This window comes from Oncorhynchus mykiss, chromosome 16 (assembly GCF_013265735.2).
Source record: "Oncorhynchus mykiss isolate Arlee chromosome 16, USDA_OmykA_1.1, whole genome shotgun sequence".
NCBI lineage: Eukaryota > Metazoa > Chordata > Actinopteri > Salmoniformes > Salmonidae > Oncorhynchus > Oncorhynchus mykiss.
The window spans coordinates 36,033,641-36,059,566 of NC_048580.1; the positions used below are offsets into that span (position 1 = coordinate 36,033,641).

At 43.0% G+C, this 25,926-nt stretch overlaps 3 protein-coding genes across 3 annotated transcripts; all 3 read left to right on the plus strand.

The window, feature by feature from the left end:
- The first annotated feature begins 4,264 nt into the window (after positions 1 to 4,264).
- LOC118939526 (intelectin-like) lies at positions 4,265 to 5,563 on the plus strand. The gene has a single exon (XM_036946767.1). The coding sequence runs from the start codon at positions 4,346 to 4,348 to the stop codon at positions 5,336 to 5,338; it is 993 nt and encodes a 330-aa protein (XP_036802662.1). The 5' UTR covers positions 4,265 to 4,345; the 3' UTR covers positions 5,339 to 5,563.
- A 6,785-nt stretch (positions 5,564 to 12,348) lies between these two features.
- Positions 12,349 to 13,642, plus strand: LOC110511074 (intelectin-like). The gene has a single exon (XM_021592147.2). It carries the CDS (start codon positions 12,428 to 12,430, stop codon positions 13,415 to 13,417), a length of 990 nt encoding a protein of 329 aa, XP_021447822.1. The 5' UTR covers positions 12,349 to 12,427; the 3' UTR covers positions 13,418 to 13,642.
- A 6,939-nt stretch (positions 13,643 to 20,581) lies between these two features.
- LOC118939527 (intelectin-like) lies at positions 20,582 to 21,880 on the plus strand. Its single transcript, XM_036946768.1, has one exon. The coding sequence runs from the start codon at positions 20,663 to 20,665 to the stop codon at positions 21,653 to 21,655; it is 993 nt and encodes a 330-aa protein (XP_036802663.1). The 5' UTR covers positions 20,582 to 20,662; the 3' UTR covers positions 21,656 to 21,880.
- Positions 21,881 to 25,926: the final 4,046 nt, after the last annotated feature.

Below are 25,926 nucleotides of genomic sequence, written 5' to 3' on the forward strand. Positions count from 1 at the left end.
GCTCCTTTTGTAGGGCTAGCCCCTCCCCTCAGAACAATTAACCCTAATTAATTAATCAATTAACAATACAAACCTACATTTTCCATGAACTAAACATACTAAAGGATATACATTGCAACACGGTTTTAAACAATATCACAACATAACATTTACAACATTACATCACTACTGACAATATCTTTCAATATGCCCATATGCATTAATGAGCCATTTGGGACAGGCACTATAAAGCCAACCCAATTCCCTTAGCTCGGGTCCTTTTCCAGCATACCCGGAAGCTACAGAGAAGGAGAGAGAGGAACAGAACAAACAAACAATGCGCTCATCCACAACATTGATAAGTATAATAATTATTGTATCTCTCAAATATGAACATTGACAAGTGTGAAATGCCTGCACCAAGAAAGAAGTTAATTTGTGTGTCTACCCACATTGTTAACTTATGGTCTAATGGCGCAGGGAGGAGTGATGAATATGTGTGTGCGTTAAAGAATCAAATGCTGCCCGCGGCCAGTAACGGACTTCTACGTGACATAGAGGTAATGTGAGTGTGGGAGTCTTATCACTTTGGACTATGTCGGGTGCTTTATTTTCCCAGCACCATAGAGGTAATGTGCCGGTGCGCTCATTAATATTTGTTCTGAAAACTTGTTTTTCCTGTAACCAATGATGACTACATCAACACGCATTGTAATTGTACAGCTGCAGTCATGGTTAGTGAAATATACAGTCTGAGGATTTGAGGAAACATAAAATGTAATGATCTTACAAACCTGATAAATGATTTATCTACTGCAACAACAGCTCTCCATCACAGACCAGTTTACTTCCTGTTCTTCCAGTTACCATTTGTTTGGGTTTGCCATCAAAACTCACCCCGTGACTTTGACTCTAGCCAAAGCACCATCGTTACAACAACCCAACCAATGAAGCATAGCTGGCACTCTCCTATTTCACCGATTTTAGTAACGACAACAATACAGGTTTTCCTCAAACAGAAAATCTCGGCGGTGAAAATAGACCATAGGGTTAACATCGCACTCTAACCCACCACAGTTATTCAACTCTCCTTTGTAGCGCTTGTCTTGTTTCTCTAAGGCAGCGATGAATATCAGCTAACCAGAAGCATGCTAGTTTCAACCCCCTACACTATGTCTGGGTATGGTCTTTCGAACCTGAATTCTGGGTTAAGTCCCAAATGGCACCCGATTTCCTATACAGTGCCATACTTTTCCCCAGAGCCAATAAGGGGGCTCTGGTCAAAAGTAGTACACTATATAGGGAATTGGGTGCCATTTGGGATGCAGGTCTAACCTCGATACGTATCACCAGAGGGTCATGGCAGAGCCAGAAAGAATCAGGTTACCTTCCTAGTCCAAGTAGAGAAAAGGAAACAGAACTCCATCATTTGTGGGAGCTGTCCGCCCCATCTCATTGAGAAATTGTGTACAGGAAAATCAGTTAGTTCCACAGAAAAGGTCTACCCACGAAGAAGAAGAATCTCTTTTGGATGATGAGAATGTTGGCATTGGCAATCACTTCTCACAAACAATACTGTACAGGTTGCATCCGTATGCTTTATAAATACAAACGCCCAATTGACATTGCTGATGCAAAACAAGTTATTTCGTACCACATGCCCTGTTATATTTTTGGACCATCATACCAGTATAAGGATGCATAGTGTGCTACCTATACCAGTCGCTCCCACTAGGTGTACCATGAGCTCTGGTCCTTAGATTACCCTTTGTAACTCTACTGGCTCTATTGTGTCTTCAGCTCCTCTGTTAGGTGCCAACCTGGACGACTAGCTCCACATGTTGCTGCCTCCCAAAAAGTACATTTTTAGTACAGCTCTGATTCACATGAGTATTTTCATTCCATGTTAAATTTTCTTTCCCACCTCTTACCAATTTGTACTATAGAATTTACTGTACCGAAGAAATGGGGCCTACTTTCTTAGATACAAAGTTCCAGGGTCTTAGGTTTTGTTGTCACACTCTGTTCATTAACTATCTGGGCTGGATGGAGGAAATGTGTTCATAATCAATCAATCAAATGTATTTATAAAGCCCTTTTTACATCAGCCGATGTCAAAGTGCAATACAGAAACCCAGCCTAAAACCCCAAACAGCAAGCAATGCAGGTGTAGAAGCACGGTGGCTAGGAAAAACTAGGAGGAAACCTAGAGAGGAACCAGGCTATGAGGGGTTGCCAGTCCTCTTCTGGCTGTACTGGGTTGAGATTATAACAGTACATGACCAAAATGTTCAAACGTTCATAGATGACCAGGAGGGTCAAATAACAATCATAGTGGTTGTAGAGGGTGTAACAGGTCAGCACCTCAGGAGTAAATGTCAGTTGGCTTTTCATAGCCGAGCATTCAGTGTTAGAGACCGCACATGCGGTAGAGAGAGTTGAAAACAGCAGGTCTGAGACAGGAGCACGTCCGGTGAACAGGTCAGGGTTCCATAGTCGCAGGCAGAACAGTTGAAACTAGAGCAGCAGCACAGCCAGGTGGACTGTGGACAGCAAGGAGTCATCAGGCCAGGTAGTCCTGAGGCATGGTCCTAGGGCTCAGGTCCGGGAGGGGAGGGCGAGGGAGAGAGAGAATTAGAGGGAGCATACTTCAATTCATACAGGACACTGCATAAGACAGGATAAATACTCCAGACATAACAGACTGACCCTAGCCCCCCAACACATAAACTACTGCAGCATAAATACTGGAGGCTGAGACAGGAGGGGTCAGGAGACACTGTGGCCCCATCCGATGATACCCCTGAAGAGGGCAAACCAGGCAGGATATGACCCCACCCACTTTGCCAAAGCACAGCCCCCACACCACTAGATATCTTCAAACCACCAACTTTCTACCCTGAGACAAGGCTGAGTATAGCCCACGAAGATCACCCCCCACGGCATGAACCTGAGGGGGGCGCCAAACCTGGACAGGATGATCCCGTCAGTGACTCAACCAACTCAAATGACGCACCCCTCCTAGGGACGGCATGGAAGAGCACCAGTAAGCCAGTGACTCAGCCCCTGTAATAGGGTTAGAGGCAGAGAATCCCAGGGGAGAGAGAGGAACTGGCCAGGCAGAGACAGCAGTTCTTGCTCCAGTGCCTCAATCATAGGACCTACTGAAGAGATGAGTCTTCAGTAAAGTCTTAAAGGGCGAGACAGTCTGCGTCTCTCACGTGGATAGGCAGACCATTCCATAAAAATGGGGCTCTATAGGAGAAAGCCCTGCCTTCAGATGTTTGCTTAGAAATTCTAGGGACAATAAGGAGGCCTGCGTCTTGTGACCGTAGCGTACGTGTAGGTAAATAAATTTCATAAATCTAGTTCCCCATAGAAAAGTCACCTCAATTATAATTTTTTTCCTGGATGGTTTGCCCTTAGGGTTTCGCCTGCCAAATAAGTTCTGTTATCCTCACAGACAGAATTTTAACAGTTTTAGAAACTTTAGAGTTTTCTATCCAAATCTACACGTATCCTAGCCTTTGGGCATGCTTTTCACCCGGACGTGAAAATGCTGCCCCCTTTCCCAAAGAGAACTGTGCACACTTTGGAGAGGGGTGTGTATGTGGCCACTTGGAGACACCAGCAGACCTCTCACTGAAACCTTGTCCATTTTTGGTCTTATGTATGTTTACAGAAAATAATGAATTAATAATCATGTTACTGAATATATCCGCAGTGTTTTCAGATTTCGTTGTCAACAAATGCGGCAAAAAGTACAGTAAATGTGAAATCAACAGTAGTGTTTGGATTCAATATTTGGTTCTGTGTGGCTCCGTTGGTTGAGTATTGCGCTTGCAACTCTAGCGCTGTGGGTTTGATTCCCACGGGGGACCAGTACGAAAAATGTATGCACTCACTACTGTAAATCGCTCTGGATTAGAGCGTCTGCTAAATTAGAAAAATGAAAAAAATGATTGTCTTCTCAGGTGAACTGTTTGTTTTCCTCACCTTTTAGTCTAATAATCTCAACTGCTCCCTTTTTTCTACCATGGTTATGCATATGCTTTCCACATTTCTTCTCTAAGAAACATTTAAATTTAGCCCTATCCATATAGACCTCTTCCCATGAGTGTAAAGGGTTAAAATTCCAGAAAACCGTTGGAGGATTCTGGATTTCCTGCTTATTCCCATCTGATTTCTATGAATCTTCCAACCAGGGTTTTTGGAAAACCTCCAGATTGAGAAAGATACCGGAATTTAGCAACCCTATTGACAACTAAATCAAATATTAACTCCATTTGGATATTTGAACTGGTCTTTGCCCAGTCTGTCAAAGAGACTAGAGCACGATACTGAACAGATACTTTACTGAGGATAAATGAAGCATTTTTTTCTCCTGATGATGATCCATCTACTGATGGTGCAACTGCCTCAATTTGTAAAAGCAATACAAGAAAATGGGCATGCAGAGGCTCCAGGAGCCACAACAGTCTTGAACGGTTTGGAGAGGCTGAGAAACAGGGCCAGTTTCATTGCCAAAAGCTGTAAGGAAATAAGAGACAGATATGACCAAAAAGAAGATGGGCTGTACTACCTCACCACAGCCAACGGGGCGATCTACCAGACCTTCTGCGACATGACTACTGCTGGCGGTGGCTGGACACTTGTGGCGAGTGTGCACGAGAACAACATGTATGGGAAGTGCACAGTGGGTGATCGTTGGTCTAGCCAGCAAGGCAGCAACCCTAACTGGCCAGACGGAGATGGAAACTGGGCCAACATGGTTACTTTTGGAACCACAGATGGTGCCACCTCAGATGACTTAAAAAATCCTGGCTATTATGACATTGTGGCAGAAGACATGTCGGTGTGGCACGTTCCCAACAACACCCCTATGGAACACTGGAACATAGCCGCCATCCTCCGCTACCACACAGAGAGACGCTTTCTCACCATTTATGGGGGAAACCTGCACCAACTCTTTAAGCTCTACCCAGTGAGATATAATGCTGGGGCATGTGGCAACACAGGACCTGCCATTCCAATCGTGTATGACTTTGGGAACATAGAGACCACCAGAAATTTTTACGGGCCCAACTCAAGAAACCAGTTTGAGCCTGGCTTCATTACTTTCAGACCAATAAATAATGAACGTGCAGCCATGGCTATCTGCTCTGGGGTCAAACCAAAGCCAAACACTCGCTGCGACACTGAACATTACTGTATTGGTGGTGGTGGATACTTCCCTGAGGAGGCCCCTCGTCAGTGTGGTGACTTCCCAGGCTTTGACTGGAATGGCTATGGTACCAACACAGAATGGAGTTCATCAAAGGAGATTACTGAAGCAGCTGTGTTACTCTTCTACCGTTAAAATCCATTCTATTGATTACCAATGCCTTCAGATGGCAAGATGTAAAGATACATTTACTTAATACTGATGCTTATACTATAATCAACATCACAGCACTATGATTTGCATTTGTTTAATCTATAAATTCCGAATACATACGTATCGCATTTCCCTGTTTCAAACTGAAAGAGACTATTACAATTTTGTGAATATGAATGGCTGAAATAAAGACTACTCTAAAGGAGATATAAGTTGTGGTTTCAATATGCTTTGTCTTGTTGGCATGAAAGACGTGCCAAAATGTATAGTTCGGTTAACTTTACTGTTCGCTGTCAAATCCCAATATGTCCGTTCCCTGTGTAACTTCAATATTGCAACAAATGACATGTTTATTTAACTTGCTACAAACAAATACAGGTTCTGTACTTTCACATACAGTGCCTTCAGAAAGTATTCACACCGCTTGACTTTTTCTATATTATATTGCTACAGACTGAATTTAAAACGTATGTTTTTTTTTATTTAAAAAAAAAATAATTTGGTCACTGGCCTACACACAATACCCCATAATGTCAAAGTGGAATGTTTTTCGAAATTGTTACAAATTTAAAAGATTATCTGAATGTTTTAAAAGTCAAGTATTCAACCCCTTTGTCATGCCAAGCCTAAATAAGTTCAGGAGTAAACATTTGCTGAACAAGTCATATAAGTTGCATGGACTCACTCTGTGTGCAATAATAGTGTTAAACATGAGTTTTGAATAACTACCTCATCTCTGTAACGCACACATACAATTGTCTGTAAGGTCCCTCAGTCGAGCAGTGAATTTCAAACACAGATTCAGCCACAAAGACCAGGGAGGTTTTCCAATTCCCCGCAAAGAAGGGCACCTACTGGTAGAGGGGTAAAAATAAAGCAGATATTCCTTTGAATAACGTGAAGTTATTAATTTCTTTGGATGGTGAATCAATACATCCAGTCACTACAAAGATACAGGCATCCTTCCTAATTCAGTTGCCGGAGAGGAAGGGAACAGTCGAGCGATTTCACCATGAGGCCAATGGTGACTTTAAAACAGTGAAAGGTTAAAGGCTGTGATGGGAGACAACTGCGGATGGATCAACAACATTGTAGTTACTCCACTACTAACTAACCTAACTGACAAGTGAAAAGAAGGAAGATTGTACAGAATAAAAAATATTCCAAAACATACATCCTGTTTGCAACAAGGCAATATATTGCAATCATTTTGGCAAAGCAATTGACGTCTTGTCCTGAAAACAAACTTACAGTGGTTCTTCCTTTAAAAGTTGCTGTGCACTGCAGCACAGCTTGCCGGGTGCCGCAGAATTTTATGGCAAGGTGTCAGCCATTGTTGCCAGAATGACGCAATTTACCATAATCTGCCACCATCTACCACAAAATGTAAAGCTCCAAACTTTTAAAGGAAGAACCACTATGTTTGGGGCAAATCCAATACAACACCTTACTGTACTCCTTATTGTCAAAGCATAGTGGTGACTGTATCATTTCATGGGTATGCTTGTAATTTTTAAGGACTGGGAAGTTTTTCAGGATAAAAAATGTACGGAATGGAGCTAAGCGCAAGCAAAACCCTAGAGAAAAACCTGGCTCAGGTGTAGATTGAGGGAAAACAACTATTTAATCAATTGTAAAATAAGGCTGTAACGTAACAAAACATGGAAAAAGTCAAGGGGCCTGAATACTTTCTGAATGCAATGATTGAGCAAATTGCAGTGGCCCTAGGGGACGAGTTCAAACTCTACCTGCTGCAGCTCCTTCCACACTGCTGTACGTCTTCATGCACGACATGAGCAAGGGCTGCCGTTTGACCATCATGGTAAGGTCATGAGGATAACGTCATATACCTCCACACAGATTTACTTCTGGGGGATTGGACCTTTCCAAGAAAGTGTCAGCGGGCAGAACTGGTTGAAATGACATTTACCTCTGGATGTGTATATCGGTCCAGTTATGTCATTGCCCGCTCATTTATCCCATTGCCTTAGCCAGCAATGACATAAATGTCTGGTCCGACACAGACATGCAGAGTTACATTTGAGTGTGGGAGTCTCATCACTTTGGACTATGTCGTGTGCTTTATTCTCCCAGCACCACAGATGTAGTAAGGGAGTCTCATCACTTTGGACTATGTCGTGTGCTTTATTCTCCCAGCACCACATAGAGGTAATGTAAGTGTGGGAGTCTCATCACTTTGGACTATGTCGTGTGCTTTTTTCTCCCAGCACCACAGAGGTAATGTGAGTGTGGGAGTCTCATCACTTTGGACTATGTCGTGTGCTTTATTCTCCCAGCACCACATAGAGGTAATGTGAGTGTGGGAGTCTCATCACTTTGGACTATGTCTTGTGCTTTTTTCCCCCGGTTCAACTTCAGGTACCTTTTCTGACAGTTGCTGCTGTTGCTGAGAACGCAATCCTGTACGCATTCCTTTACCTCTCTTGTTGGAATTCACTGATTTGCGGTACGCCATCCCACCACTGCCACCATATGTCACGTAGAGTAGGCCAGAAGGCTAAACTGGATAACCTAACCTCTATTAAAATAAAAAGATGGCGGAGCCGCAAAAGTTCTTCTGTGCAAAGGTGTTTATTTACAAGTGATTCCGGAACAAAAAACAACAGTACTGCCATCAACGTCTACCTTAGGGGACAGCTTAAAAACAATGCTGCCCCATCCACAGCTCAATCCAAAAAATGCCCCCCTAGAGACTGGAGAGAGGCTCCTTTTGTAGGGCTAGCCCCTCCCCTCAGAACAATTAACCCTAATTAATTAATCAATTAACAATACAAACCTACATTTTCCATGAACTAAACATACTAAAGGATATACATTGCAACACGGTTTTAAACAATATCACAACATAACATTTACAACATTACATCACTACTGACAATATCTTTCAATATGCCCATATGCATTAATGAGCCATTTGGGACAGGCACTATAAAGCCAACCCAATTCCCTTAGCTCGGGTCCTTTTCCAGCATACCCGGAAGCTACAGAGAAGGAGAGAGAGGAACAGAACAAACAAACAATGCGCTCATCCACAACATTGATAAGTATAATAATTATTGTATCTCTCAAATATGAACATTGACAAGTGTGAAATGCCTGCACCAAGAAAGAAGTTAATTTGTGTGTCTACCCACATTGTTAACTTATGGTCTAATGGCGCAGGGAGGAGTGATGAATATGTGTGTGCGTTAAAGAATCAAATGCTGCCCGCGGCCAGTAACGGACTTCTACGTCACATAGAGGTAATGTGAGTGTGGGAGTCTTATCACTTTGGACTATGTCGGGTGCTTTATTTTCCCAGCACCATAGAGGTAATGTGCCGGTGCGCTCATTAATATTTGTTCTGAAAACTTGTTTTTCCTGTAACCAATGATGACTACATCAACACGCATTGTAATTGTACAGCTGCAGTCATGGTTAGTGAAATATACAGTCTGAGGATTTGAGGAAACATAAAATGTAATGATCTTACAAACCTGATAAATTATTTATCTACTGCAACAACAGCTCTCCATCACAGACCAGTTTACTTCCTGTTCTTCCAGTTACCATTTGTTTGGGTTTGCCATCAAAACTCACCCTGTGACTCTTTGACTCTAGCCAAAGCACCATCGTTACAACAACCCAGCCAATGAAGCATAGCTGGCACTCTCCTATTTCACCGATTTTAGTAACGACAACAATACAGGTTTTCCTCAAACAGCAAATCTCGGCGGTGAAAATAGACCATAGGGTTAACATCGCACTCTAACCCACCACAGTTATTCAACTCTCCTTTGTAGCGCTTGTCTTGTTTCTCTAAGGCAGCGATGAATATCAGCTAACCAGAAGCATGCTAGTTTCAACCCCCTACACTATGTCTGGGTATGGTCTTTCGAACCTGAATTCTGGGTTAAGTCCCAGATGGCACCCGATTTCCTATACAGTGCCATATTTTTCCCCAGAGCCAATAAGGGGGCTCTGGTCAAAAGTAGTACACTATATAGGGAATTGGGTGCCATTTGGGATGCAGGTCTAACCTCGATACGTATCACCAGAGGGTCATGGCAGAGCCAGAAAGAATCAGGTTACCTTCCTAGTCCAAGTAGAGAAAAGGAAACAGAACTCCATCATTTGTGGGAGCTGTCCGCCCCATCTCATTGAGAAATTGTGTACAGGAAAATCAGTTAGTTCCACAGAAAAGGTCAACCCACGAAGAAGAAGAATCTCTTTTGGATGATGAGAATGTTGGCATTGGCAATCACTTCTCACAAACAATACTGTACAGGTTGCATCCGTATGCTTTATAAATACAAACGCCCAATTGACATTGCTGATGCAAAACAAGTTATTTCGTACCACATGCCCTGTTATATTTTTGGACCATCATACCAGTATAAGGATGCATAGTGTGCTACCTATACCAGTCGCTCCCACTAGGTGTACCATGAGCTCTGGTCCTTAGATTACCCTTTGTAACTCTACTGGCTCTATTGTGTCTTCAGCTCCTCTGTTAGGTGCCAACCTGGACGACTAGCTCCACATGTTGCTGCCTCCCAAAAAGTACATTTTTAGTACAGCTCTGATTCACATGAGTATTTTCATTCCATGTTAAATTTTCTTTCCCACCTCTTACCAATTTGTACTATAGAATTTACTGTACCGAAGAAATGGGGCCTACTTTCTTAGATACAAAGTTCCAGGGTCTTAGGTTTTGTTGTCACACTCTGTTCATTAACTATCTGGGCTGGATGGAGGAAATGTGTTCATAATCAATCAATCAAATGTATTTATAAAGCCCTTTTTACATCAGCCGATGTCAAAGTGCAATACAGAAACCCAGCCTAAAACCCCAAACAGCAAGCAATGCAGGTGTAGAAGCACGGTGGCTAGGAAAAACTAGGAGGAAACCTAGAGAGGAACCAGGCTATGAGGGGTTGCCAGTCCTCTTCTGGCTGTACTGGGTTGAGATTATAACAGTACATGACCAAAATGTTCAAACGTTCATAGATGACCAGGAGGGTCAAATAACAATCATAGTGGTTGTAGAGGGTGTAACAGGTCAGCACCTCAGGAGTAAATGTCAGTTGGCTTTTCATAGCCGAGCATTCAGTGTTAGAGACCGCACATGCGGTAGAGAGAGTTGAAAACAGCAGGTCTGAGACAGGAGCACGTCCGGTGAACAGGTCAGGGTTCCATAGTCGCAGGCAGAACAGTTGAAACTAGAGCAGCAGCACAGCCAGGTGGACTGTGGACAGCAAGGAGTCATCAGGCCAGGTAGTCCTGAGGCATGGTCCTAGGGCTCAGGTCCGGGAGGGGAGGGCGAGGGAGAGAGAGAATTAGAGGGAGCATACTTCAATTCATACAGGACACTGCATAAGACAGGATAAATACTCCAGACATAACAGACTGACCCTAGCCCCCCGACACATAAACTACTGCAGCATAAATACTGGAGGCTGAGACAGGAGGGGTCAGGAGACACTGTGGCCCCATCCGATGATACCCCTGAAGAGGGCAAACCAGGCAGGATATGACCCCACCCACTTTGCCAAAGCACAGCCCCCACACCACTAGATATCTTCAAACCACCAACTTTCTACCCTGAGACAAGGCTGAGTATAGCCCACGAAGATCACCCCCCACGGCATGAACCTGAGGGGGGCGCCAAACCTGGACAGGATGATCCCGTCAGTGACTCAACCAACTCAAATGACGCACCCCTCCTAGGGACGGCATGGAAGAGCACCAGTAAGCCAGTGACTCAGCCCCTGTAATAGGGTTAGAGGCAGAGAATCCCAGGGGAGAGAGAGGAACTGGCCAGGCAGAGACAGCAGTTCTTGCTCCAGTGCCTCAATCATAGGACCTACTGAAGAGATGAGTCTTCAGTAAAGTCTTAAAGGGCGAGACAGTCTGCGTCTCTCACGTGGATAGGCAGACCATTCCATAAAAATGGGGCTCTATAGGAGAAAGCCCTGCCTTCAGATGTTTGCTTAGAAATTCTAGGGACAATAAGGAGGCCTGCGTCTTGTGACCGTAGCGTACGTGTAGGTAAATAAATTTCATAAATCTAGTTCCCCATAGAAAAGTCACCTCAATTATAATTTTTTTCCTGGATGGTTTGCCCTTAGGGTTTCGCCTGCCAAATAAGTTCTGTTATCCTCACAGACAGAATTTTAACAGTTTTAGAAACTTTAGAGTTTTCTATCCAAATCTACACGTATCCTAGCCTTTGGGCATGCTTTTCACCCGGACGTGAAAATGCTGCCCCCTTTCCCAAAGAGAACTGTGCACACTTTGGAGAGGGGTGTGTATGTGGCCACTTGGAGACACCAGCAGACCTCTCACTGAAACCTTGTCCATTTTTGGTCTTATGTATGTTTACAGAAAATAATGAATTAATAATCATGTTACTGAATATATCCGCAGTGTTTTCAGATTTCGTTGTCAACAAATGCGGCAAAAAGTACAGTAAATGTGAAATCAACAGTAGTGTTTGGATTCAATATTTGGTTCTGTGTGGCTCCGTTGGTTGAGTATTGCGCTTGCAACTCTAGCGCTGTGGGTTTGATTCCCACGGGGGACCAGTACGAAAAATGTATGCACTCACTACTGTAAATCGCTCTGGATTAGAGCGTCTGCTAAATTAGAAAAATGAAAAAAATGATTGTCTTCTCAGGTGAACTGTTTGTTTTCCTCACCTTTTAGTCTAATAATCTCAACTGCTCCCTTTTTTCTACCATGGTTATGCATATGCTTTCCACATTTCTTCTCTAAGAAACATTTAAATTTAGCCCTATCCATATAGACCTCTTCCCATGAGTGTAAAGGGTTAAAATTCCAGAAAACCGTTGGAGGATTCTGGATTTCCTGCTTATTCCCATCTGATTTCTATGAATCTTCCAACCAGGGTTTTTGGAAAACCTCCAGATTGAGAAAGATACCGGAATTTAGCAACCCTATTGACAACTAAATCAAATATTAACTCCATTTGGATATTTGAACTGGTCTTTGCCCAGTCTGTCAAAGAGACTAGAGCACGATACTGAACAGATACTTTACTGAGGATAAATGAAGCATTTTTTTCTCCTGATGATGATCCATCTACTGATGGTGCAACTGCCTCAATTTGTAAAAGCAATACAAGAAAATGGGCATGCAGAGGCTCCAGGAGCCACAACAGTCTTGAACGGTTTGGAGAGGCTGAGAAACAGGGCCAGTTTCATTGCCAAAAGCTGTAAGGAAATAAGAGACAGATATGACCAAAAAGAAGATGGGCTGTACTACCTCACCACAGCCAACGGGGCGATCTACCAGACCTTCTGCGACATGACTACTGCTGGCGGTGGCTGGACACTTGTGGCGAGTGTGCACGAGAACAACATGTATGGGAAGTGCACAGTGGGTGATCGTTGGTCTAGCCAGCAAGGCAGCAACCCTAACTGGCCAGACGGAGATGGAAACTGGGCCAACATGGTTACTTTTGGAACCACAGATGGTGCCACCTCAGATGACTTAAAAAATCCTGGCTATTATGACATTGTGGCAGAAGACATGTCGGTGTGGCACGTTCCCAACAACTCCCCTATGGAACACTGGAACATAGCCGCCATCCTCCGCTACCACACAGAGAGACGCTTTCTCACCATTTATGGGGGAAACCTGCACCAACTCTTTAAGCTCTACCCAGTGAGATATAATGCTGGGGCATGTGGCAACACAGGACCTGCCATTCCAATCGTGTATGACTTTGGGAACATAGAGACCACCAGAAATTTTTACGGGCCCAACTCAAGAAACCAGTTTGAGCCTGGCTTCATTACTTTCAGACCAATAAATAATGAACGTGCAGCCATGGCTATCTGCTCTGGGGTCAAACCAAAGCCAAACACTCGCTGCGACACTGAACATTACTGTATTGGTGGTGGATACTTCCCTGAGGAGGCCCCTCGTCAGTGTGGTGACTTCCCAGGCTTTGACTGGAATGGCTATGGTACCAACAAAGAATGGAGTTCATCAAAGGAGATTACTGAAGCAGCTGTGTTACTCTTCTACCGTTAAAATCCATTCTATTGATTACCAATGCCTTCAGATGGCAAGATGTAAAGATACATTTACTTAATACTGATGCTTATACTATAATCAACATCACAGCACTATGATTTGCATTTGTTTAATCTATAAATTCCGAATACATACGTATCGCATTTCCCTGTTTCAAACTGAAAGAGACTATTACAATTTTGTGAATATGAATGGCTGAAATAAAGACTACTCTAAAGGAGATATAAGTTGTGGTTTCAATATGCTTTGTCTTGTTGGCATGAAAGACGTGCCAAAATGTATAGTTCGGTTAACTTTACTGTTCGCTGTCAAATCCCAATATGTCCGTTCCCTGTGTAACTTCAATATTGCAACAAATGACATGTTTATTTAACTTGCTACAAACAAATACAGGTTCTGTACTTTCACATACAGTGCCTTCAGAAAGTATTCACACCGCTTGACTTTTTCTATATTATATTGCTACAGACTGAATTTAAAACGTATGTTTTTTTTTATTTAAAAAATAATAATTTGGTCACTGGCCTACACACAATACCCCATAATGTCAAAGTGGAATGTTTTTCGAAATTGTTACAAATTTAAAAGATTATCTGAATGTTTTAAAAGTCAAGTATTCAACCCCTTTGTCATGCCAAGCCTAAATAAGTTCAGGAGTAAACATTTGCTGAACAAGTCATATAAGTTGCATGGACTCACTCTGTGTGCAATAATAGTGTTAAACATGAGTTTTGAATAACTACCTCATCTCTGTAACGCACACATACAATTGTCTGTAAGGTCCCTCAGTCGAGCAGTGAATCTCAAACACAGATTCAACCACAAAGACCAGGGAGGTTTTCCAATTCCCCGCAAAGAAGGGCACCTACTGGTAGAGGGGTAAAAATAAAGCAGATATTCCTTTGAATAACGTGAAGTTATTAATTACTTTGGATGGTGAATCAATACATCCAGTCACTACAAAGATACAGACATCCTTCCTAATTCAGTTGCCGGAGAGGAAGGGAACAGTCGAGCGATTTCACCATGAGGCCAATGGTGACTTTAAAACAGTGAAAGGTTAAAGGCTGTGATGGGAGACAACTGCGGATGGATCAACAACATTGTAGTTACTCCACTACTAACTAACCTAACTGACAAGTGAAAAGAAGGAAGATTGTACAGAATAAAAAATATTCCAAAACATACATCCTGTTTGCAACAAGGCAATATATTGCAATCATTTTGGCAAAGCAATTGACGTCTTGTCCTGAAAACAAACTTACAGTGGTTCTTCCTTTAAAAGTTGCTGTGCACTGCAGCACAGCTTGCCGGGTGCCGCAGAATTTTATGGCAAGGTGTCAGCCATTGTTGCCAGAATGACGCAATTTACCATAATCTGCCACCATCTACCACAAAATGTAAAGCTCCAAACTTTTAAAGGAAGAACCACTATGTTTGGGGCAAATCCAATACAACACCTTACTGTACTCCTTATTGTCAAAGCATAGTGGTGACTGTATCATTTCATGGGTATGCTTGTAATTTTTAAGGACTGGGAAGTTTTTCAGGATAAAAAATGTACGGAATGGAGCTAAGCGCAAGCAAAACCCTAGAGAAAAACCTGGCTCAGGTGTAGATTGAGGGAAAACAACTATTTAATCAATTGTAAAATAAGGCTGTAATGTAACAAAACATGGAAAAAGTCAAGGGGCCTGAATACTTTCTGAATGCAATGATTGAGCAAATTGCAGTGGCCCTAGGGGACGAGTTCAAACTCTACCTGCTGCAGCTCCTTCCACACTGCTGTACGTCTTCATGCACGACATGAGCAAGGGCTGCCATTTGACCATCATGGTAAGGTCATGAGGATAACGTCATCTACCTCCACACAGATTTACTTCTGGGGGATTGCTTGCCCACCTTTTGGTCAGAATAGGACCTTTCTAAGAAAGTGTCAGCGGGCAGAACTGGTTGAAATGACATTTACCTCTGGATGTGTATATTGGTCCAGTTATGTCATTGCCCGCTCATTTATCCCATTGCCTTAGCCAGCAATGACATAAATGTCTGGTCCGACACAGACATGCAGAGTTACATTTGAGTGTGGGAGTCTCATCACTTTGGACTATGTCGTGTGCTTTATTCTCCCAGCACCACAGATGTAGTAAGGGAGTCTCATCACTTTGGACTATGTCGTGTGCTTTATTCTCCCAGCACCACAGATGTAGTAAGGGAGTCTCATCACTTTGGACTATGTCGTGCGCTTTATTCTCCCAGCACCACAGAGGTAATGTGAGTGTGGGAGTCTCATCTCTTTGGACTATGTCGTGTGCTTTATTTTCCCAGCACCACATAGAGGTAATGTAAGTGTGGGAGTCTCATCACTTTGGACTATGTCGTGTGCTTTTTTCTCCCAGCACCACATAGAGGTAATGTGAGTGTGGGAGTCTCATCACTTTGGACTATGTCGTGTGCTTTATTCTCCCAGCACCACATAGAGGTAATGTGAGTGTGGGAGTCTCATCACTTTGGACTATGTCTTGTGCTTTTTTCCCCCGGTTCAACTTCAGGTACCTTTTCTGACAGTTGCTGCTGTTGCTGAGAACGCAATCCTGTACGCATTCCTTTACCTCTCTTGTTGGAATTCACTGATTTGCGGTACGCCATCCCACCACTGCCACCATATGTCACGTAGAGTAGGCCAGAAGGCTAAACTGGATAACCTAACCTCTATTAAAATAAAAAGATGGCGGAGCCGCAAAAGTTCTTCTGTGCAAAGGTGTTTATTTACAAGTGATTCCGGAACAAAAAACAACAGTACTGCCATCAACGTCTACCTTAGGGGACAGCTTAAAAACAATGCTGCCCCATCCACAGCTCAATCCAAAAAATGCCCCCCTAGAGACTGGAGAGAGGCTCCTTTTGTAGGGCTAGCCCCTCCCCTCAGAACAATTAACCCTAATTAATTAATCAATTAACAATACAAACCTACATTTTCCATGAACTAAACATACTAAAGGATATACATTGCAACACGGTTTTAAACAATATCACAACATAACATTTACAACATTACATCACTACTGACAATATCTTTCAATATGCCCATATGCATTAATGAGCCATTTGGGACAGGCACTATAAAGCCAACCCAATTCCCTTAGCTCGGGTCCTTTTCCAGCATACCCGGAAGCTACAGAGAAGGAGAGAGAGGAACAGAACAAACAAACAATGCGCTCATCCACAACATTGATAAGTATAATAATTATTGTATCTCTCAAATATGAACATTGACAAGTGTGAAATGCCTGCACCAAGAAAGAAGTTAATTTGTGTGTCTACCCACATTGTTAACTTATGGTCTAATGGCGCAGGGAGGAGTGATGAATATGTGTGTGCGTTAAAGAATCAAATGCTGCCCGCGGCCAGTAACGGACTTCTACGTCACATAGAGGTAATGTGAGTGTGGGAGTCTTATCACTTTGGACTATGTCGGGTGCTTTATTTTCCCAGCACCATAGAGGTAATGTGCCGGTGCGCTCATTAATATTTGTTCTGAAAACTTGTTTTTCCTGTAACCAATGATGACTACATCAACACGCATTGTAATTGTACAGCTGCAGTCATGGTTAGTGAAATATACAGTCTGAGGATTTGAGGAAACATAAAATGTAATGATCTTACAAACCTGATAAATGATTTATCTACTGCAACAACAGCTCTCCATCACAGACCAGTTTACTTCCTGTTCTTCCAGTTACCATTTGTTTGGGTTTGCCATCAAAACTCACCCCGTGACTTTGACTCTAGCCAAAGCACCATCGTTACAACAACCCAACCAATGAAGCATAGCTGGCACTCTCCTATTTCACCGATTTTAGTAACGACAACAATACAGGTTTTCCTCAAACAGAAAATCTCGGCGGTGAAAATAGACCATAGGGTTAACATCGCACTCTAACCCACCACAGTTATTCAACTCTCCTTTGTAGCGCTTGTCTTGTTTCTCTAAGGCAGCGATGAATATCAGCTAACCAGAAGCATGCTAGTTTCAACCCCCTACACTATGTCTGGGTATGGTCTTTCGAACCTGAATTCTGGGTTAAGTCCCAAATGGCACCCGATTTCCTATACAGTGCCATACTTTTCCCCAGAGCCAATAAGGGGGCTCTGGTCAAAAGTAGTACACTATATAGGGAATTGGGTGCCATTTGGGATGCAGGTCTAACCTCGATACGTATCACCAGAGGGTCATGGCAGAGCCAGAAAGAATCAGGTTACCTTCCTAGTCCAAGTAGAGAAAAGGAAACAGAACTCCATCATTTGTGGGAGCTGTCCGCCCCATCTCATTGAGAAATTGTGTACAGGAAAATCAGTTAGTTCCACAGAAAAGGTCTACCCACGAAGAAGAAGAATCTCTTTTGGATGATGAGAATGTTGGCATTGGCAATCACTTCTCACAAACAATACTGTACAGGTTGCATCCGTATGCTTTATAAATACAAACGCCCAATTGACATTGCTGATGCAAAACAAGTTATTTCGTACCACATGCCCTGTTATATTTTTGGACCATCATACCAGTATAAGGATGCATAGTGTGCTACCTATACCAGTCGCTCCCACTAGGTGTACCATGAGCTCTGGTCCTTAGATTACCCTTTGTAACTCTACTGGCTCTATTGTGTCTTCAGCTCCTCTGTTAGGTGCCAACCTGGACGACTAGCTCCACATGTTGCTGCCTCCCAAAAAGTACATTTTTAGTACAGCTCTGATTCACATGAGTATTTTCATTCCATGTTAAATTTTCTTTCCCACCTCTTACCAATTTGTACTATAGAATTTACTGTACCGAAGAAATGGGGCCTACTTTCTTAGATACAAAGTTCCAGGGTCTTAGGTTTTGTTGTCACACTCTGTTCATTAACTATCTGGGCTGGATGGAGGAAATGTGTTCATAATCAATCAATCAAATGTATTTATAAAGCCCTTTTTACATCAGCCGATGTCAAAGTGCAATACAGAAACCCAGCCTAAAACCCCAAACAGCAAGCAATGCAGGTGTAGAAGCACGGTGGCTAGGAAAAACTAGGAGGAAACCTAGAGAGGAACCAGGCTATGAGGGGTTGCCAGTCCTCTTCTGGCTGTACTGGGTTGAGATTATAACAGTACATGACCAAAATGTTCAAACGTTCATAGATGACCAGGAGGGTCAAATAACAATCATAGTGGTTGTAGAGGGTGTAACAGGTCAGCACCTCAGGAGTAAATGTCAGTTGGCTTTTCATAGCCGAGCATTCAGTGTTAGAGACCGCACATGCGGTAGAGAGAGTTGAAAACAGCAGGTCTGAGACAGGAGCACGTCCGGTGAACAGGTCAGGGTTCCATAGTCGCAGGCAGAACAGTTGAAACTAGAGCAGCAGCACAGCCAGGTGGACTGTGGACAGCAAGGAGTCATCAGGCCAGGTAGTCCTGAGGCATGGTCCTAGGGCTCAGGTCCGGGAGGGGAGGGCGAGGGAGAGAGAGAATTAGAGGGAGCATACTTCAATTCATACAGGACACTGCATAAGACAGGATAAATACTCCAGACATAACAGACTGACCCTAGCCCCCCAACACATAAACTACTGCAGCATAAATACTGGAGGCTGAGACAGGAGGGGTCAGGAGACACTGTGGCCCCATCCGATGATACCCCTGAAGAGGGCAAACCAGGCAGGATATGACCCCACCCACTTTGCCAAAGCACAGCCCCCACACCACTAGATATCTTCAAACCACCAACTTTCTACCCTGAGACAAGGCTGAGTATAGCCCACGAAGATCACCCCCCACGGCATGAACCTGAGGGGGGCGCCAAACCTGGACAGGATGATCCCGTCAGTGACTCAACCAACTCAAATGATGCACCCCTCCTAGGGACGGCATGGAAGAGCACCAGTAAGCCAGTGACTCAGCCCCTGTAATAGGGTTAGAGGCAGAGAATCCCAGGGGAGAGAGAGGAACTGGCCAGGCAGAGACAGCAGTTCTTGCTCCAGTGCCTCAATCATAGGACCTACTGAAGAGATGAGTCTTCAGTAAAGTCTTAAAGGGCGAGACAGTCTGCGTCTCTCACGTGGATAGGCAGACCATTCCATAAAAATGGGGCTCTATAGGAGAAAGCCCTGCCTTCAGATGTTTGCTTAGAAATTCTAGGGACAATAAGGAGGCCTGCGTCTTGTGACCGTAGCGTACGTGTAGGTAAATAAATTTCATAAATCTAGTTCCCCATAGAAAAGTCACCTCAATTATAATTTTTTTCCTGGATGGTTTGCCCTTAGGGTTTCGCCTGCCAAATAAGTTCTGTTATCCTCACAGACAGAATTTTAACAGTTTTAGAAACTTTAGAGTTTTCTATCCAAATCTACACGTATCCTAGCCTTTGGGCATGCTTTTCACCCGGACGTGAAAATGCTGCCCCCTTTCCCAAAGAGAACTGTGCACACTTTGGAGAGGGGTGTGTATGTGGCCACTTGGAGACACCAGCAGACCTCTCACTGAAACCTTGTCCATTTTTGGTCTTATGTATGTTTACAGAAAATAATGAATTAATAATCATGTTACTGAATATATCCGCAGTGTTTTCAGATTTCGTTGTCAACAAATGCGGCAAAAAGTACAGTAAATGTGAAATCAACAGTAGTGTTTGGATTCAATATTTGGTTCTGTGTGGCTCCGTTGGTTGAGTATTGCGCTTGCAACTCTAGCGCTGTGGGTTTGATTCCCACGGGGGACCAGTACGAAAAATGTATGCACTCACTACTGTAAATCGCTCTGGATTAGAGCGTCTGCTAAATTAGAAAAATGAAAAAAATGATTGTCTTCTCAGGTGAACTGTTTGTTTTCCTCACCTTTTAGTCTAATAATCTCAACTGCTCCCTTTTTTCTACCATGGTTATGCATATGCTTTCCACATTTCTTCTCTAAGAAACATTTAAATTTAGCCCTATCCATATAGACCTCTTCCCATGAGTGTAAAGGGTTAAAATTCCAGAAAACCGTTGGAGGATTCTGGATTTCCTGCTTATTCCCATCTGATTTCTATGAATCTTCCAACCAGGGTTTTTGGAAAACCTCCAGATTGAGAAAGATACCGGAATTTAGCAACCCTATTGACAACTAAATCAAATATTAACTCCATTTGGATATTTGAACTGGTCTTTGCCCAGTCTGTCAAAGAGACTAGAGCACGATACTGAACAGATACTTTACTGAGGATAAATGAAGCATTTTTTTCTCCTGATGATGATCCATCTACTGATGGTGCAACTGCCTCAATTTGTAAAAGCAATACAAGAAAATGGGCATGCAGAGGCTCCAGGAGCCACAACAGTCTTGAACGGTTTGGAGAGGCTGAGAAACAGGGCCAGTTTCATTGCCAAAAGCTGTAAGGAAATAAGAGACAGATATGACCAAAAAGAAGATGGGCTGTACTACCTCACCACAGCCAACGGGGCGATCTACCAGACCTTCTGCGACATGACTACTGCTGGCGGTGGCTGGACACTTGTGGCGAGTGTGCACGAGAACAACATGTATGGGAAGTGCACAGTGGGTGATCGTTGGTCTAGCCAGCAAGGCAGCAACCCTAACTGGCCAGACGGAGATGGAAACTGGGCCAACATGGTTACTTTTGGAACCACAGATGGTGCCACCTCAGATGACTTAAAAAATCCTGGCTATTATGACATTGTGGCAGAAGACATGTCGGTGTGGCACGTTCCCAACAACACCCCTATGGAACACTGGAACATAGCCGCCATCCTCCGCTACCACACAGAGAGACGCTTTCTCACCATTTATGGGGGAAACCTGCACCAACTCTTTAAGCTCTACCCAGTGAGATATAATGCTGGGGCATGTGGCAACACAGGACCTGCCATTCCAATCGTGTATGACTTTGGGAACATAGAGACCACCAGAAATTTTTACGGGCCCAACTCAAGAAACCAGTTTGAGCCTGGCTTCATTACTTTCAGACCAATAAATAATGAACGTGCAGCCATGGCTATCTGCTCTGGGGTCAAACCAAAGCCAAACACTCGCTGCGACACTGAACATTACTGTATTGGTGGTGGTGGATACTTCCCTGAGGAGGCCCCTCGTCAGTGTGGTGACTTCCCAGGCTTTGACTGGAATGGCTATGGTACCAACACAGAATGGAGTTCATCAAAGGAGATTACTGAAGCAGCTGTGTTACTCTTCTACCGTTAAAATCCATTCTATTGATTACCAATGCCTTCAGATGGCAAGATGTAAAGATACATTTACTTAATACTGATGCTTATACTATAATCAACATCACAGCACTATGATTTGCATTTGTTTAATCTATAAATTCCGAATACATACGTATCGCATTTCCCTGTTTCAAACTGAAAGAGACTATTACAATTTTGTGAATATGAATGGCTGAAATAAAGACTACTCTAAAGGAGATATAAGTTGTGGTTTCAATATGCTTTGTCTTGTTGGCATGAAAGACGTGCCAAAATGTATAGTTCGGTTAACTTTACTGTTCGCTGTCAAATCCCAATATGTCCGTTCCCTGTGTAACTTCAATATTGCAACAAATGACATGTTTATTTAACTTGCTACAAACAAATACAGGTTCTGTACTTTCACATACAGTGCCTTCAGAAAGTATTCACACCGCTTGACTTTTTCTATATTATATTGCTACAGACTGAATTTAAAACGTATGTTTTTTTTTATTTAAAAAAAAAATAATTTGGTCACTGGCCTACACACAATACCCCATAATGTCAAAGTGGAATGTTTTTCGAAATTGTTACAAATTTAAAAGATTATCTGAATGTTTTAAAAGTCAAGTATTCAACCCCTTTGTCATGCCAAGCCTAAATAAGTTCAGGAGTAAACATTTGCTGAACAAGTCATATAAGTTGCATGGACTCACTCTGTGTGCAATAATAGTGTTAAACATGAGTTTTGAATAACTACCTCATCTCTGTAACGCACACATACAATTGTCTGTAAGGTCCCTCAGTCGAGCAGTGAATTTCAAACACAGATTCAGCCACAAAGACCAGGGAGGTTTTCCAATTCCCCGCAAAGAAGGGCACCTACTGGTAGAGGGGTAAAAATAAAGCAGATATTCCTTTGAATAACGTGAAGTTATTAATTTCTTTGGATGGTGAATCAATACATCCAGTCACTACAAAGATACAGGCATCCTTCCTAATTCAGTTGCCGGAGAGGAAGGGAACAGTCAAGCGATTTCACCATGAGGCCAATGGTGACTTTAAAACAGTGAAAGGTTAAAGGCTGTGATGGGAGACAACTGCGGATGGATCAACAACATTGTAGTTACTCCACTACTAACTAACCTAACTGACAAGTGAAAAGAAGGAAGATTGTACAGAATAAAAAATATTCCAAAACATACATCCTGTTTGCAACAAGGCAATATATTGCAATCATTTTGGCAAAGCAATTGACGTCTTGTCCTGAAAACAAACTTACAGTGGTTCTTCCTTTAAAAGTTGCTGTGCACTGCAGCACAGCTTGCCGGGTGCCGCAGAATTTTATGGCAAGGTGTCAGCCATTGTTGCCAGAATGACGCAATTTACCATAATCTGCCACCATCTACCACAAAATGTAAAGCTCCAAACTTTTAAAGGAAGAACCACTATGTTTGGGGCAAATCCAATACAACACCTTACTGTACTCCTTATTGTCAAAGCATAGTGGTGACTGTATCATTTCATGGGTATGCTTGTAATTTTTAAGGACTGGGAAGTTTTTCAGGATAAAAAATGTACGGAATGGAGCTAAGCGCAAGCAAAACCCTAGAGAAAAACCTGGCTCAGGTGTAGATTGAGGGAAAACAACTATTTAATCAATTGTAAAATAAGGCTGTAACGTAACAAAACATGGAAAAAGTCAAGGGGCCTGAATACTTTCTGAATGCAATGATTGAGCAAATTGCAGTGGCCCTAGGGGACGAGTTCAAACTCTACCTGCTGCAGCTCCTTCCACACTGCTGTACGTCTTCATGCACGACATGAGCAAGGGCTGCCGTTTGACCATCATGGTAAGGTCATGAGGATAACGTCATATACCTCCACACAGATTTACTTCTGGGGGATTGGACCTTTCCAAGAAAGTGTCAGCGGGCAGAACTGGTTGAAATGACATTTACCTCTGGATGTGTATATCGGTCCAGTTATGTCATTGCCCGCTCATTTATCCCATTGCCTTAGCCAGCAATGACATAAATGTCTGGTCCGACACAGACATGCAGAGTTACATTTGAGTGTGGGAGTCTCATCACTTTGGACTATGTCGTGTGCTTTATTCTCCCAGCACCACAGATGTAGTAAGGGAGTCTCATCACTTTGGACTATGTCGTGTGCTTTATTCTCCCAGCACCACATAGAGGTAATGTAAGTGTGGGAGTCTCATCACTTTGGACTATGTCGTGTGCTTTTTTCTCCCAGCACCACAGAGGTAATGTGAGTGTGGGAGTCTCATCACTTTGGACTATGTCGTGTGCTTTATTCTCCCAGCACCACATAGAGGTAATGTGAGTGTGGGAGTCTCATCACTTTGGACTATGTCTTGTGCTTTTTTCCCCCGGTTCAACTTCAGGTACCTTTTCTGACAGTTGCTGCTGTTGCTGAGAACGCAATCCTGTACGCATTCCTTTACCTCTCTTGTTGGAATTCACTGATTTGCGGTACGCCATCCCACCACTGCCACCATATGTCACGTAGAGTAGGCCAGAAGGCTAAACTGGATAACCTAACCTCTATTAAAATAAAAAGATGGCGGAGCCGCAAAAGTTCTTCTGTGCAAAGGTGTTTATTTACAAGTGATTCCGGAACAAAAAACAACAGTACTGCCATCAACGTCTACCTTAGGGGACAGCTTAAAAACAATGCTGCCCCATCCACAGCTCAATCCAAAAAATGCCCCCCTAGAGACTGGAGAGAGGCTCCTTTTGTAGGGCTAGCCCCTCCCCTCAGAACAATTAACCCTAATTAATTAATCAATTAACAATACAAACCTACATTTTCCATGAACTAAACATACTAAAGGATATACATTGCAACACGGTTTTAAACAATATCACAACATAACATTTACAACATTACATCACTACTGACAATATCTTTCAATATGCCCATATGCATTAATGAGCCATTTGGGACAGGCACTATAAAGCCAACCCAATTCCCTTAGCTCGGGTCCTTTTCCAGCATACCCGGAAGCTACAGAGAAGGAGAGAGAGGAACAGAACAAACAAACAATGCGCTCATCCACAACATTGATAAGTATAATAATTATTGTATCTCTCAAATATGAACATTGACAAGTGTGAAATGCCTGCACCAAGAAAGAAGTTAATTTGTGTGTCTACCCACATTGTTAACTTATGGTCTAATGGCGCAGGGAGGAGTGATGAATATGTGTGTGCGTTAAAGAATCAAATGCTGCCCGCGGCCAGTAACGGACTTCTACGTCACATAGAGGTAATGTGAGTGTGGGAGTCTTATCACTTTGGACTATGTCGGGTGCTTTATTTTCCCAGCACCATAGAGGTAATGTGCCGGTGCGCTCATTAATATTTGTTCTGAAAACTTGTTTTTCCTGTAACCAATGATGACTACATCAACACGCATTGTAATTGTACAGCTGCAGTCATGGTTAGTGAAATATACAGTCTGAGGATTTGAGGAAACATAAAATGTAATGATCTTACAAACCTGATAAATTATTTATCTACTGCAACAACAGCTCTCCATCACAGACCAGTTTACTTCCTGTTCTTCCAGTTACCATTTGTTTGGGTTTGCCATCAAAACTCACCCTGTGACTCTTTGACTCTAGCCAAAGCACCATCGTTACAACAACCCAGCCAATGAAGCATAGCTGGCACTCTCCTATTTCACCGATTTTAGTAACGACAACAATACAGGTTTTCCTCAAACAGCAAATCTCGGCGGTGAAAATAGACCATAGGGTTAACATCGCACTCTAACCCACCACAGTTATTCAACTCTCCTTTGTAGCGCTTGTCTTGTTTCTCTAAGGCAGCGATGAATATCAGCTAACCAGAAGCATGCTAGTTTCAACCCCCTACACTATGTCTGGGTATGGTCTTTCGAACCTGAATTCTGGGTTAAGTCCCAGATGGCACCCGATTTCCTATACAGTGCCATATTTTTCCCCAGAGCCAATAAGGGGGCTCTGGTCAAAAGTAGTACACTATATAGGGAATTGGGTGCCATTTGGGATGCAGGTCTAACCTCGATACGTATCACCAGAGGGTCATGGCAGAGCCAGAAAGAATCAGGTTACCTTCCTAGTCCAAGTAGAGAAAAGGAAACAGAACTCCATCATTTGTGGGAGCTGTCCGCCCCATCTCATTGAGAAATTGTGTACAGGAAAATCAGTTAGTTCCACAGAAAAGGTCTACCCACGAAGAAGAAGAATCTCTTTTGGATGATGAGAATGTTGGC

What these genes read in the sequence shown, in the direction of transcription:
- LOC118939526 (XM_036946767.1), top strand. Translation starts at nt 4,346, where the DNA reads ATGAAGCATTTTTTTCTCCTGATGATGATCCATCTACTGATGGTGCAA.
- LOC110511074 (XM_021592147.2), top strand. Translation starts at nt 12,428, where the DNA reads ATGAAGCATTTTTTTCTCCTGATGATGATCCATCTACTGATGGTGCAA.
- LOC118939527 (XM_036946768.1), top strand. Translation starts at nt 20,663, where the DNA reads ATGAAGCATTTTTTTCTCCTGATGATGATCCATCTACTGATGGTGCAA.